At 41.4% G+C, this 15,729-nt stretch overlaps 1 protein-coding gene across 8 annotated transcripts in view; it reads right to left on the reverse strand.

Moving 5' to 3' along the window:
• BCL2L13 (BCL2 like 13) overlaps window positions 1-12,840 on the reverse strand; it is a 37,308-nt gene extending 24,468 nt beyond the window's left edge. For 2 of the 8 annotated variants that reach the window (XR_014516229.1, XR_014516230.1), the window contains exons 1-3: window positions 12,499-12,734; window positions 6,452-6,631; window positions 285-392 (exon numbers count right to left, since the gene is read on the reverse strand). Coding sequence is in view for 5 of the 8 variants with exons in the window: in XM_083461698.1 (XP_083317824.1) it covers window positions 285-392; window positions 6,452-6,572 (229 nt within the window). In the remaining 3 variants the exon portion in view is untranslated. Of the gene's footprint in view, window positions 1-284; window positions 393-6,451; window positions 6,632-9,808; window positions 12,475-12,498 lie in introns of those variants that run through there. The other 6 variants (XR_014516231.1, XM_083461699.1, XM_083461698.1 and 3 more) reach the window with 5 other exon arrangements.
• Window positions 12,841-15,729: the final 2,889 nt, after the last annotated feature.

The raw sequence follows: 15,729 nt of genomic DNA on the forward strand, positions 1-15,729 counted from the left end.
TAAAACTTCAATAGCAATCTTACTTGAAGTTGGAACTGTGTATTTATTATATTGGGTTATAATACATCTTTCTGAAGAACCTGCACTAATCTTTGACTGCATTTTCCCTTTGAAAATACAGCTGTTTTCACTTACAGTTTGAAATGTGTATTACATTGGCTTATAATACATCATTGTCATAAACATGAATTAATATTCCCTCTGAAAATATGGCTGTAGGAAAATTATAATTCTTGAACATAACATAAGAAACCAAGAAAGTAAGTCCACCAACTTGCACAGACCTTCCAAAATTTCTTCATCAAGACGTTTCAATTCCTCCTCAATTTCTGCTTTAACTTTCTCCAGGATTTCCTTATCTAAAGCTTGTGAGACCGCAGATGGATCAGTCACTGAAACAAACAAAAAAGTTCAGCTAAAAAGGTAGATTCTTAGGATATGCATATAATGGCAGAAGAGCAACAAATATTCATCAATTACAAACACTTGCAGTTCTATCAAAGCAAAAGAACTTCAGTTCACTATAAAAATAAGTAGGAATTAGTGTTTATGGCACAAGAGCATCCAGGTCAATTTCTCACACAACAAATCATTTCTAGTGAGGAAAAAATTCCCTAAGAAAAATAAACAAGGTTGCAATCCCATGTGCATTTAGCTAAGGCCCCCTCAGCATGGCAAATGAAAAGGGATGACAGAGTTGTGTTCAATGGGACTTACTTCTAAGTAGACATATATATTAGTGCTATAAATTTGTATTTATGAAAGTAAGTGGAAGAAATGTAATAAAGAAAATGACTTTTCCCAACAAATATATGACATGCCGAATTGATGAAGTTCTAATCTCCCCAGCAGTATAAATTGCTGAGAGTGTTTCAACAGAAAGGCAGAAACATCCAAACATTAGTGATCCAGTATTACAAAACGTTAACACAGTCTCCTTGAAATGTAAGAATCTACTTTGTTCTAAACAGCAAAATCTGTTGAAAGAAAGTTGTCTTCTAATTTTGGAGATGTTTTCCTATACTTAGTGGCCTTGTTTGCATTTATCTATGGTTTAAACATGAATTTGTGTCCCCTGCCATGCAGGTCCCCACATGACTCCCCCACCCACCATATGATGCCTGCATGGCTCAAACAAGCCATAGTATGGTTTGATATAGGATTCAAACCTAGACCATGTTCTGTTTCAAACAAACTACAAGAAGTAAGCCAGAAATAAAGTTACCACATGGTTTGCTTGAACAAATTATTAAAGCAAGTTTTAAGGTAAACTGTGGCTTATTTTAATGTCCACACCATGCAAAAATGTTTGCAGGCCATTTGTTTAATTATTTCAGAACTCCACTTCCAAGTTAATACATGAAAAAATGTTTTTCTTTCATTTTTATGGATGCTGGAGTTTTTGCTACTAGACTCACAAAACAAATAGTTTAATCAGACAAATAAAACTGTATGCACTCACTCCCTCTTCACTAGAGAAACCCAGATACTTAAGTGTCTTTATTTGAATACCATATTCTTCTAACAGATTTTAATATTGATATTACGGAATTTAGATGGCCTCTAATGAGCTTCTCTTCCCGTTTCCAGAAATGATTTTGTGGAATGTGACAGGAGAATTAGTGTAACACACATGCTACCACAGGGACAGATTCACTTGCTCAATTTATATGCCAAGAGTCAACCAAACTGACAAATCATGTGATGCTTAAGAGCCAAACTTCCAGGACAACACATCCCTTCTCCCCGCTCCTATAACTATATCATGCCAATATATTTGTCCTTCAAGAAGAAATGCATTTCCCCCTGCAAATGGAAGTTTTCTAACAGCCACATCTCATTTTACCCACTTGAAATTTTTTATTCCATTAACTCTTTCTGCCACAGTTTTAGAAATGTTACTCCCCTCTTCCTACAAAAATGGAGATGGAAAATTGAGAAATAAAAATTGCTGACTGCTCTCCAGGGCACTTAGTTGCTGCTAGGGAGAGGAACTTGGTTACAACGCAAACAATGACAGCAGTGGCAAGAGCAGTAAGTAGAATCAATTCTATTCCCCTTTAAGTTATACCACACTTATCTGATCACATCAACTTGCAATTCCTGCTGTAGTTGCACAAACAATGTATGAAAAAGCATAAACACCCCCGTGTACAACCATCAAAATGTCCTGTGTCCAAATGATGATATAGGATGGGATAGACAAGAAATGATCCCTAGGTGTTGTTAGTGATGTGCCTCTGGAATTCTGACCTGGAGGTAAGTAGGCTTCTATCAGAAGTACCACAAATTATAAAATCACATTAAAGAAAGAGTTTTGTCTGGAAAGCAGAGAAACTTACTTTGACAGTTTAACTAGTTGTATAATACCTCCCATCAGGAAATAATGAATTACAGTTACATAAAGAAAACTCAAATCTAGACTTCTCAGTTAAGGCTTGCCCTGCCCAAATGAGAAGGAATCCATTGAGAAGAGCACCTGTTTCCCACAGAACTTGAGTGATGGTGATCATACATGGCAGGCTGTCATACTTGATAAGAAACCATGCTGAAAAAATGACAAGGAATTTCAATCCTTTAAAGTACACAGGAGTACTATTTAGATACCTAATGTTGTATCCTCAGTGCTTTCACATTCAACCATTCAGTACTGCTAATGAATAAAAACCAGCCACTATTCAGAGGCTCTAAAGGAGACAATACAGCAAATATTAACTGATTTTGATACTGACTTGACAGACAACAACAGGAAACCTGTCTAATTCCCGACACTATTTAACTAAGTTATTCATAAGTAGAAAAGTAATTTTATCCTTCTCTTTATTTCCACAGCTCTTTGTAAATAATCAGAAGAAAACAATTTAAATGTCTGCCCCTTCCAGAGAAACAAAGCACAATATATTGTTCTCAACTGATGATTTCTGGCTGGTCCAAAAGCAATACTGCCAGACTGTACAGGAAGCAAAATTCAGCTGTACTTTGTGGGCAGGGAAGGGAAGACATTGATGGTTTCTCAGAAGAGTTCTCCTAAGCTCCATGGACTGCAAATTACTGTATTCTTGTTATTAGTGGTTCTGACAAGTACATTACGGGAAGGTATCTCAGTGGTAATCTGTAAAACAATGTGCCCCATTTCAACGGTATACAGTACTGTGAAGAAAGCACAAAAGAGAATCATTTTCCTCTTATAGGATGGTAGTGCATACTAATTTAAATAAAATATTTTCTTTACTAGATATAATATTGAATTGGAATAATACTGAATTTCCAGTGGTAATACAAAATCCCTTAATAGAACCGGGGAGTTCAAAACAAAGGCCACTACAATCAAGAACCCAAAACTGAATCCAGATTGAGACAAGATGTTGATGATTGGAGATCTAAGGAACACTGGCTTTTGCCAGACTACACCAGCCCAAATCACACACTACATCTGAAGAATCAGGTTCACAATTTGATAGTACTCCTAAATTAATATTGCCTTGCTCCCCTATGACTTTGTCAAAAAATCAAAGCGGATGCCAAAATGAATGAGTGTTTTAAGAGGCAACTGAAACAATGGGGGGATGGGGGGGGGACTGGCTGTAAGGAGGATGTAATCAGTGCTGTATACAAACATTAGTACAGTGGAACCTCGGTTGTCAAACATCATCCGTTCCGGAAGACCGTTCGACTTCCAAAACATTTGACAACTGAGGCTCAATGGGCTGTTGGAGAATTCAATTGAAAAAATAGAGAAATGAGCCTTGGCAGCCATTCAACTTCCGAGGTGCGTTCGAAAACGGAAGCATTCACTTCCAGGTTTTTGGTGTTTGGCTTCTGAAATGTTCGGCAGCCGAGATGTTTGAAAACCGAGGTTTGACTGCATTTGTAAAAGGTTAGAGAGGGAAAATATCTTTTATCAAATTGAAGATGCAGAAAATCAACACTTGAACTTTGAATTGGCAATGTTATAGTTACCTCAGAGAAACCTACTTATGCTTCAATTACAGCCATTTCTTTGTGGCGCTGACTAGGGCAAACCTACTGTTCAGGCTACGTTGTTTTCCCCCACTGAATCAAAAATGCCTTGAGAATTTTATTACAGAGTAGAATGCAAATACCAACAAGACATAAGCGATAACTGTGAGACGACAGGTAAGCAACAAGCTCTCTGTGCTGCTTCTGCCACTGCTTGTGGACAGTTAATGGTAGAAGTTCTTCCACCCTCAAAAAATACACATAGATCTCCTACACACAGAACTTGGGGACACAACTCAGAGAAAAAGAGAAAAAGAGAAGCGAGAGAGGGTAGGCAATGACTTTATTCTGCTGGCCCACTTGTTTATAAATTGGCAGGCAAGGATATGTTACCATAAACCTCGAAAGTTCTAAACCCTAATTAAAATATTGCACAGAATGATATAAAAAGTGAACCAACTGACAATTAAACACCCAAAGGGTGCTCATCCATGGTTCCTCTTCATCCTGGAGAAGAGTGACTTGTGGGATGCCACAGGGTTCTGTCTTGGGCCCGGTCTTATTCAACATCTTTATCAACGACTTGGATGATGGACTCAAGGGCATCCTGATCAAATTTGCAGATGACACCAAACTGGGAGGGGTGGCTAACACCCCAGAGGACAGGATCACACTTCAAAACGACCTTGACAGATTAGAGAACTGGGCCAAAACAAACAAGATGAACTTTAACAGGGAGAAATGTAAAGTATTGCACTTGGGCAAAAAAAATGAGAGGCACAAATACAAGATGGGTGACACCTGGCTTGAGAGCAGTACATGTGAAAAGGATCTAGGAGTCTTGGTTGACCACAAACTAGACATGAGCCAACAGTGTGACGCGGCAGCTAAAAAAAGCCAATGCAATTCTGGGCTGCATCAATAGGAGTATAGCATCTAGATCAAGGGAAGTAATAGTGCCACTGTATTCTGCTCTGGTCAGACCTCACCTGGAGTACTGTATCCAGTTCTGGGCACCACAGTTCAAGAAGGACACTGACAAACTGGAACGTGTCCAGAGGAGGGCAACCAAAATGGTCAAAGGCCTGGAAACGATGCCTTATGAGGAACGGCTAAGGGAGCTGGGCATGTTTAGCCTGGAGAAGAGGAGGTTAAGGGGTGATATGATAGCCATGTTCAAATATATAAAAGGATGTCACATAGAGGAGGGAGAAAGGTTGTTTTCTGCTGCTCCAGAGAAGCGGACACGGAGCAATGGATCCAAACTACAAGAAAGAAGATTCCACCTAAACATTAGGAAGAACTTCCTGACAGTAAGAGCTGTTTGACAGTGGGATTTGCTGCCAAGGAGTGTGGTGGAGTCTCCTTCTTTGGAGGTCTTTAAGCAGAGGCTTGACAACCATATGTCAGGAGTGCTCTGGTGGTGTTTCCTGCTTGGCTGGGGGTTGGACTCGATGGCCCTTGTGGTCTATTCCAACTCTATGATTCTATGATTGTATAAAGAGCAAATAGCTGCAAGTTATTTGGGGGAGGGGATGAATACTGAAATGATCCTAACATTTATATAGGAATCAGATTCCATTGAAATAGTTATAATATCAAGAGTTTTCACACAGAAGTAATAGATCAATTATATAGTAGTGTATATAAAAAGCCAATAATTGGGACAAAGTTGGAAAAAGCTCTAGAAATTATTTTCCAGAGCAGGGTAAAGGTAAAGGGACCCCCGACCATTAGGTCCAGTCCGACTCTGGGGTTGCGCCGCTCATCTCGCTCTATAGGCCGAGGGAGCCGCCATTTGTTCGCAGACAGCTTCGGGGTCATGTGGCCAGCATGACTTAACTGCTTCTGGTGAAACCAGAGCAGCGCACGGAAACGCCGTTTACCTTCCCGCCAGAGCGGTACCTATTTATCTATTTGCACTTTGACGTGCCAACTGCTAGGTTGGCAGGAGCAGGGACCGAGCAACGGGAGCTCACCCTGTTGCGGGAATTCAAACTGCTGACCTTCTGATCAGCAAGTCCTAGGCTCTGTGGTTTAACCCACAGCGCCACCCGCAAGGTAGTAGCTAAAAATATACTGAAGTATTACTTGAAAATAAATTACTTGTATAATTTATTTTCTATTGTTAAAAGCCAATTCTTGCTTTTACTGCAACCCACTTGATAAGTTAGGTGTGACCTGTGAACTTAACTACACTTATTTTGAGGATCAAAGACCAGTCTGAATTGTATCATACTAATCAGATTATTCAGAAAAGTTGAATACACTGAAATAAAAACATTATCATTTAATAAGTTAAAAACTGTGTTATTTCATTATTATCCAGAGTACGTTGTGTTTTTGGTGTGTTATTTTATCATTTGAAGAAAAGAAAAAACCAAAACGCCTCATGTGCATTCACATTTTGAAATATTAAAAATACATAATACCAAATTGTATACAATTGTATACAAAAGTGTTGCATACAAGAGTAGAATGAAAGCATTACCTTGAGTTGGCAGAGAGAGCTGCTCCTGAGGCTTTTCTTGTGACAAGAGACCCAAATAGCTGAGGACAACATATTTTGTTTCATAGTGAAAACCTACAGGCACAGTAGTAGAAGATGCCATTTGGTTGGCTTCCAATGCCCCACAGGATTATGAGCTATGTAATTTTCTCTGTTTAAGATCTGAAAAATGAAGAATCAAAATGAAAAAAACGTAATTAGAATCATATTCAGATTATGTACACACATGCAAGACACACAAAATACAAAATGCAATTGTGCTAGAACTCATCAGCTCCGGCCAGACAGAGCATCATTTGAGAGGGTACATAGGTGGCAGGTTAAATCCATATCTCTTCCTCCTACTGAAAGTAGCCCATTGGCAAGTTGCTTTTCAAACATCCCTATGGTATGTCAAACAACAGTTGCACAAACTACGGAAACACATAGCAGGTGAAATAAATATTCTACTTCTTCTCCAGAGAGAAAGAAGAGGAAGATCCAGAACACTGCTACATAACTGTACTGTATTCAAAATTACTAAGGTTCAGAAAGAATCATATCAGTAGTTCTTTTGAAAGTTTATGCACATTTCTGCAGGTTTATTTGATCATAGCAGAACTGAATTAATTCTGGTTGAATTCCCACAATGTCCTTAATTCAGTGACACTACTTTGGACTCACTGAGGGAAATTTAAATAGTAGCTCCCAGACCGTTTTTTAAAGAGATGTTTCAGAATTCAATGACAAATTAATATGTGACTTCCCTCTTTTGTCATGTCAAATGCTCTTCAGAGACACTACTTGAAAACAATTGTTCAGATGCAGTCATCACTGCCATATCTTGTAGTGAAAAACCAACAGATATAATTCATTCAGCCTCTCTATAAGTAAAAGGTAAAGCTGTTTATTGGGCAGCATCAGTTTCTAACATTTAGAATTAATTTGTTTTTGTAAGTAGAACACTACCACTTTTAGACAACTCAGGAAGCCTCACCTCTTTTCATATTATTTAGTATACCTGGAATCCTTTGCAGGCTATTTCCCATTCCTGAAGCCCTTGCTGCGTAATTTTTTTAATAGCTATGAATCATGTTAAAAATAGCAGAGAAAAGATTTAAAAAAACTGTATTATTGTAGTTATGAAACAAATGTAACACCTTTTGTGGCAAAATGCTGTCAACTCCTACTGTATGCACCACTATACAGTGCTACCTTGGCTTACATACGCTTCAGGTTACAGACTCCGCTAACCTAGAAATAGTACCTCGGGTTAAGAACTTTGTTTCAGGATGAAAACAGAAATCATGCTCCGGTGGCGTGGCAGCAGCGAGAGGCGCCATTAGCTAAAGTGGTCTTCAGGTTAAGAACAGTTTCAGGTTAAGAACAGACTTCCGGAATGAATTAAGTACTTAACCCGAGGTACCACTCTAATACAGTGGTGCCTCGCAAGACGAAAAGAATCCGTTCTGTGATTCTCTTCGTCTAGCGGTTTTTTCGTCTTGCGAAGCAAGCCCATTGACGGATTAGCGGATTAGCGCTATTAGCGGCTTTTAGTGGCTTATCTGCTGATCGGATCAGCTGATAAGCGGCTTAGCAAAAGGGGGGGGGGAGGAAAAAAACCCAGCAGGAACTCGCAAGACATTGTCGTCTTGCGAAGCAAGCCCATAGGAGATTCGTTTTGCGAAGCACCTCCAAAACGGAAAACTCTTTCGTCTAGCGAGTTTTCCGTCTTGTGAGGCATTCGTCTTGCGGGGCACCACTGTACTACTTCTGGGATGGAAGAACAGAATTACAGTAGATATGGCGATGGGACTTGCCAATAGGCTACTTTCAGTGGGAGGAGGAGATAAGAATGTAGTCTGCCATCTATGTGCCCTCTCAAATGTTGCTCTAGCCAGGGCTGATAAGAAAACGGAAATGTAGTAAAACACAGTCAGTGGTATATTCTGCAAAGTGCAAGAGAAAACCATAATGTTCAAAACAAGTTCATATACCCTTGAATTGGAAGAAGCAAGCACCTAAAATGTGTTTCCGGTACCTAAGAATTTGCAAGAGCCACAATAGGGTAGTATCTGAAATAGAATCAACTAAAATGTAATGAAGTAGTGACACTTCTGACATTTTAAATCCAAATAAAGATATTTTTCAACTGTGCCTTTGGATTTCTGCTAAAAGATCAACAGGTATCTATTCTTTTAAGAAGAATTGGCATTATATGTCCAGCCCTGACCTTAAACAAAGCAATTAAGATTGCTACCTCCCCATTTCAACCATGGAATGCATTCCAAGACATTGAAGTTAACAAAGTAAAATTTGCAATATATAAGTGAATTTATGGGCAGCATCTCCTTGCACACCACATCAAACACTAAAATCTTTCATTATCCATTTGACTTTGAGCTGCTTGGAAAAATCGAGTCAGTCAGATGGGTATCTCCAGATGCTTCGAGTGATCCTAATCCACAAATGGATTACATATCAATTATACAGAAAAGCAATGGTTAACAATGAATAAACAGTTATAATCCTCTTATAAAAAGGGCTTTGCTACGTTTGCACTTACCACAAAAATATTTCAACCCCAAAGGAGTAACCATGTTAGTCTGTGATAGCAAAAGCAACTAAGAGTCTTGTGGCATCTTAAAGACTAGCAAATTTATGAAGGCATAAGCTTTCATAGGCTACAGTTCACTCTATCGGATACATGGAATGTTTTTCTAAGTTGGCAGGTATAATAAACATGGGTGTACTTGCTAACTTGGAATAGCATTCCATGCATTTGATTAAGTGGACTGTAGTTCCCAAAAGTTTATACCATAAACAAGTTTGTTGGTCTTTAAAGAGCCACAAGACTTTATTGTTTCATAAGAATTCAATCTGCCATGAAGCTCACTGAATAATCTTCAGCCAGTCTGTCTCTCAGACTGACCTACTGCCCAGGGTTGTTGTATGGATTAAAGAGAACTATTTATGCCACTTAGGCTCCTTGGAAGAAAGGTGGAACACAAATGTAATAATATTTTTTTATATATAAATATGTAATATGCAATTGCTTCAAAACTGTGATACTCTTAAGACTGTTTACAGTTCACCATATAATTTTGTAGATGTATAATTTGATTCAATTGGAGTCAAGCACTACTACTTACACCTTTAATGCTTTTTTATTGTCTAAAATATGAGGGCTTATCAGAGACCCTGAAGCATTATGCAAGACTTCAGTGTCCTAAGACACAGCTTTGAAGTCTATTCTGTTTTACAATTAGGCAGAATATAAATCATCCAAATCAGTCACCATAATTTTAAAAAGTCACAATAGCAAACTTAGTTTGCAACAAGTTGCCCCCTTTTGTGTACCTGTCACTGACATGGTTCACAATCCTGGGTTCAATCCTCAATTCCAGGTGGGGCTGGGAGTGACCCCAGTCTGAAATCTGGAAAAGCTTCTGCTAGTCAATGTAGACAATAGCAAGCTTGAAGGCTCAATGGTCTGACTCAGTATAAGGAGGTTTCCTACATTCCTAATATGAAAAAGCAGTGTTCTCAAAGTGTGTTTGATACCTGGGATGCACGAGACTCTTAATCTCAGGGTTGTGGGTTTGAGCCCCTGTTGGGCAAAAGATTCCTTCACTGCAGAGGGTTGGACTACATAACCCTCATGGTCCCTTCCAACTCTACAATTCTCTGGTGCAAAGAAACAAACCATAAACCTGGATTTAGATGACAAGGCAGATCATGCCTTGTTTCCTGCCAGTGTGGCAGCAGCAGGAGCAGGGAAGGAACAAAGCTCTTGCTACTTCAGTAGCATGTGCTATCATACTGCTCTTCCACATTCAACAACAGCAGTTAAAACTATGGTTCAGTCTGATTTGCAAAGAAGGCCAGTTCTCATCCATTTGAGTCTTCCAATCCAAAACTAAACCATATGATAGCTATATAGCCTTGTGGCTTAACATGACTTGCACACTTGACATTAGATTACAAAGTTAGTTTGGTTAGGTGAGCTTTGAGCTTGTTGGGAATTTTCCACAAGGATATGTATATATTGAAAACACCTATTTCAAAAACAACTTGTCTGCATTGCATATCTAGCTCCCGCCCCCGCCCCCGCCCCCCAGTGCAGTTCATCTTCCAAATCTTATTTCATTTTAAAGTTTTACCTCTGCACATTAGATATCAGGGGGAAATTATAGGCAGAAGTCTGTAAAATACTATCCATGTTTACAGGCAGCATTGCAGTAACTGACATTCAATAATTACCTCATTTATCTATAAACATCTGGTTCTGTGGAATTTTGAAAATTGAAGTGTATCTATCATAGTTACACCATTTTCTCCAAAGAATGAAACAGTGGGGTGGGGTGGGGTGGTGGAACAAAAGCCTTAGTACTTTATCTGAGCTGTGGTTTTAGTTTAACTTTATACTGCCACAATCTTCTATAAACAAGAGACGCTTTCAATGGATTTAACTGAATTATCTCCCATGAAGGTTTAATGTTTTCCATACTTTGAACTCTCCTTTCCATACATCTAACCCACATCAATTCAATAATGTATCCATGTGCTGTGAAAGTACATTTCTTAATATGAGCAATTAAAATGTTACAGAGTAAAAGTCATATTTTCAAAGTCTCCTACACAAATGCAAAGTAAGCAGAAAGACTGAGCAAACCTCTGAGAACAATACTCTCAAGATAACTACCGTACAGTGATGAGCAATGTTAGAAGCACACCTAGCTAGGTATGTGTGGTTTTTTATTAAAAAAATCAAAGCAAGATGTTGATCAACAATATCCATCCAAAAGAAATGTGTCACAACAGTACATATAAGCAAACATACCAATGAAAGATTATATCACTTTTCAGAAAGTTTCAGCAACTGCAGACAACTCTGGAGTTCTAAGCAGGTACTGTACTGTACCTCTGAATGTGAATGTTTGCCAGCTCACAAACAATAGCAGTAGACAGTACATGGGGCCAGGGTTTAAGCACAGCCTTCTCTTGTAAGGATAAATTTGAAAGAGCACCAAGCATCGGTGCTGCCTTCCCTCCTCCCATCATCACACCCATGCGAAGAACGCCGTTCTTACCAACTGTTGAGGAAATGCAGCTGTAAAGCAGGGAGATGCTAACGAGAAGAAAAAGCAGCACAAGTGCACGCAAGCACGAGCACGTTCACACACCCCTCCTCCTCCAGCAGCAGCAGCAATCAGCAGCAGCTCTCTCTGGGAGCAGAAGAGATCTGGCAGCTGACAGGGCACACCATTGTCAACAACGCTGACCCTGCTCAGTCCCCGGGAGGAGGGGCCTGTCCTTCAACCGCTTCAAACAGAGGGGAGATAACTACGATTTTACGCCACGCATTGGGGGGCGGGCGCTCCTACTGACCGACAATAGCCAACCTACATTTTTATAACTATTTAAAAGAGGGGGGTGGGGAGTGGGCTGGCACTACATTCCCTGACCACCTTATTAAAAACTCGAGAACGACGGGAAAGAACATGGGGAGAAACAACCCACACCACAAACACAACACGCAACACTTCCCCCCCCCACCTCAGCCGGTCCCCCCTTTCCTTGACGGGAGGAGGGGGAATTAGTTTGCCCTTCAAAAGAGAAACCGCCCGAAGGCGCAAGTGCCGGGAAAAGTCCCGCCTTTCACGCACGTGAACCGTGGATAAGGGACGCGGGTGAGGAGGCGAGAGGCCATGAGGGAAACACCAACCTCAAGTAGGGTGTGGGGTGGGGAGCCTATGAAGAAGACTCTACACAGGACGAGGGTAGGGTGGGCAGAAACCACCACCACATTTGGGGTGAATATTTTGTGTGTGTTTTAAAGGAGAAGCCAGGCGGCGGTAGGGAAGGGGTGGAAGAAGTGACCGCCTCCCCACCCACCTCATAAGGGGCTGCCGCCAACCGCCCGCAGCGCGCGCCCAAAGCAGGTCGCCCAACCGCCCACACTGTGACCTCGCGCGCGAGGAGACTGAGGCGCTCGGCTCTTTCCCCCTCCGCCCCGCCCCTCCGGAGTGTGTTTTTGTTTTGCTTACCCGAGTCTCACGAGGACGGCGGGGAAGAGCGCTGGGGGAAGAGCCAAATGTCCGTGCCGCGGGGCCGCGTTAGGATATATACATGCACGCGCTTGGATGAAGGTTTATATATGTATATATGCGTGTTTGTGCATATGTAGGTATATGCGTGCGTGTGTGCGCGCGCGCAACGCTTTTCCAGTCAGCCCTTAAATGAAAGCCTCCATCGCCGCCATGATAGAGGAGGGCAAAAAAAAAAAAGGAGCAGCGGCTGTCGGAGGCCCGCCTCAGACGCTGCGGGCGTCGTGACGCCATCGCGACGGAACGGCGCCTGGGCGTGCTCGTTCGCTCCCAGCTCGGCCGCCTGTGCGGTCGCCGCGGCCTTTGAGATAGGGGAAAGGGTAGAGCGGTACACAGCCTGGACTTCCGGTCACAAAGCGAACTGTAGCAAACTCAATATACGATTTTCTCTGGCAGAAACGAGCTGATTTCATGCTTATAGGATCTACTTCAATAGAAACCGCCCACCCCTCAAGTCCACCTGCTGGAGCCAGGTGCAAATAGTGGCTGAGGCGGTGGCGCTGTGGGTTAAACCACAGAGCCTAGGGCTTTCCGATCAGGTCAGCAGTTCGAATCCCCGTGACGGGGTGAGCTCCCATTGTTTGGTCCCTGCTCCTGCCAACCTAGCAGTTCAAAAGCACACCAGTGCAAGTACATAAATAGGTAACACTCCGGCGGGAAGGTAAACGGCATTTCCGTACACTGCTCTGGTTTGCCAGAAGCGGCTTAGTCATGCTGGCCACATGACCTGGAAGCTCTATGCCGGCTCCCTTGGCCAGTAAAGAGAGATGAGCGCCGCAACCCCAGAGTCATCCGCAACTGGACCTAATGGTCAGGGGTCCCTTTACCTTTACCTAAGCTTTAGCATAATTTGGCCCAGCCTGTTTTCTTTGTGTTTAATTCCCTTCGGGCCTCATTGTTTACTTGTCTTTGTGCCTACACTGTTGATGGTTGCTAACCGAATATTGAACTAATTACTTTTTAATTAATAATAGGTCCACACATTCTGAAATTTACAGAGAGGCCTTGCACTTATCTCTCAGCATTAGTTTCTAATCAGCAACAGAATAATAACTAGTTATTTCAACAAGTAAAGGAGGCCATACTGATCCATAAGAAAACAGCCAAGATCCATGGTCAGACATTACTTTTGTTAGGACCACTCAAAACGTCACAAAACAGCAAGCAAGCTTCTGAATTTTGCATAAGTCTTCATTTGGATGGAGGCTGAGCAATAGGGTTTGGGAGAGCTACCTTGTTGCTGAAGCTACAAAGTCTACATCCACTCAGTCTTAAAATGTAGTGTGTGTAGGCGGAGATAGTAGACTTAATCCGATTAGGCCCGTAGACACTGCCGGTTTCACGTTACAGCTTGAGCTGCTGTGACAAAGAAAAAGACACATTGACTGACCCAAACCCTATTCCCATTTCTAGCCTAACCTCTAGCCTGTAATAGTGTTTCAGGGAGCAGACATAGAACTTAGGAACTGGATTTGAAATAATAATAATAATAATAATAATTTATTTATATCCCGCCCTCCCCAGCTGAAGCCGGGCTCCGAGCGGCTAACAACAGTAAAATAATACAGCATTCTAAAATCAATTCATTATAAAATCAATTCAAAAGCAAATTAATGGCAACCATTGGGCTAGAGTTCTGTGAGGATTACCAAAGGAGGGGGTCAGACTGTGCCTTGGCCAAAGGCCTGGTGGAACAGCTCTGTCTTGCAGGCCCTGCGGAAAGATGTCAAGTCCTGTAAGGCCCTAGTCTCTTGTGACAAAGCATTCCACCATATCGGAGCCCCAGCTGAAAAAGCCCTGGCTCTGGTTGAGGCCAGCCTAACTTCTCTGTGGCCCAGGACCTCCAAGATGTTTTTGTTTGCAGACCATAAGGTCCTCTGTGGGACATACCAGGAGAGTCGGTCCTGTAGGTACGAGGGTCCTAGGTCGTATAGGGCTTTAAAGGTTAAAATTACATGCTCAACCTAGGAATATGTTTTCCAAACCAGAACTGCAATCTGAATTGCTTCACTTGAAAATCTACTCCTGGTTTTCTTTCAACAGCCTAATTAAGGAGTAAGCTCTTGCTGTTGCTGAAACATTTAGGAATTAGAAACATTTGCTGGTCTACTGCAAATAATTCAGAGACCCATGAACAGAGTTCCACCCTACTTGTAAGCACTGTCAGACTCATCCCTGCCCTCAACTGCTGCCCTGGGCTTCTTTGGGAGGACTGACTGCTTTTAATTAAAGAGCTGATGTTGTAATGTTTTTATTGTAATTACGGTACTTGTATAGTTTAATTTATTTTTTATTGTTACACTCCACCCCAATTTCCACAGCAGTGCAAGATTCCAGGAGTCCAAGCACTTTTTTTCTGTTCCCTCCAGAAATGAGGCACAGCGGAGACAGTGATATTTTTTATGATATATGGTTTATTCATATGCACTGCTCAGGCTTGCAACCCAGAGTCACTTCAGTGCTGCAAACAACCTGAGTCTAGATGAAAAGAATCACATCCCAAGAGGGTCCTGTTCCTCTCATTGCTGCAGCCTCAGATTCCAAGAGACCCCAGACCTCTGCAGCATAAAACAGATTAACTTCCTCCTGCTCTACTCCACACCTCACCCCACCCTGCAAAAGTGACTTACCTCTTTGCCCACTACAATTCTGCCCTTCCCTCCTGAACCGCTGGCCTTTTGTCTCTGCTAACTGTCTCCTAATGGGTTAATGGCTAGACCAACATCAGTCTGTTTGGCGCAGTTTAGTCAAACCATGATGAATTAAAACTTTACTGAATTTAAGAATTATGGGCGACTTGCACCCACAAACACTGGTACCACAAACCTATAACTATAGCGTTTATTTCTATTGGTGTTTATTGTTTAATGATTATTTTTTTCCTAGCTGTTCTTATTTTTATCCAAAAGCCGCCTTGAGTCCCTTTCAGTGAAAAAGGCAAAGTATTATTATTAACAACAACAACAATATACTGAATAAGTAATAAATATCACAGCTGTTTTAAGTATATAACATGGAACTACACTGCAGGTTTACTGCAATCCGTACTCTGCTACAGATCCTCACCCACTCACCCGAAAAAAACCCTTGCAATAAACGATGAAGTTGGTTACTAGTACTCAGTTTCTAATAGTTGCACGAAAGTTAGAAACCCAATGAGAGCACTATTTG

The sequence above is a fragment of the Podarcis liolepis genome, assembly GCF_965112155.1.
Source record: "Podarcis liolepis genome assembly, chromosome: 10".
Taxonomy (NCBI): domain Eukaryota; kingdom Metazoa; phylum Chordata; class Lepidosauria; order Squamata; family Lacertidae; genus Podarcis; species Podarcis liolepis.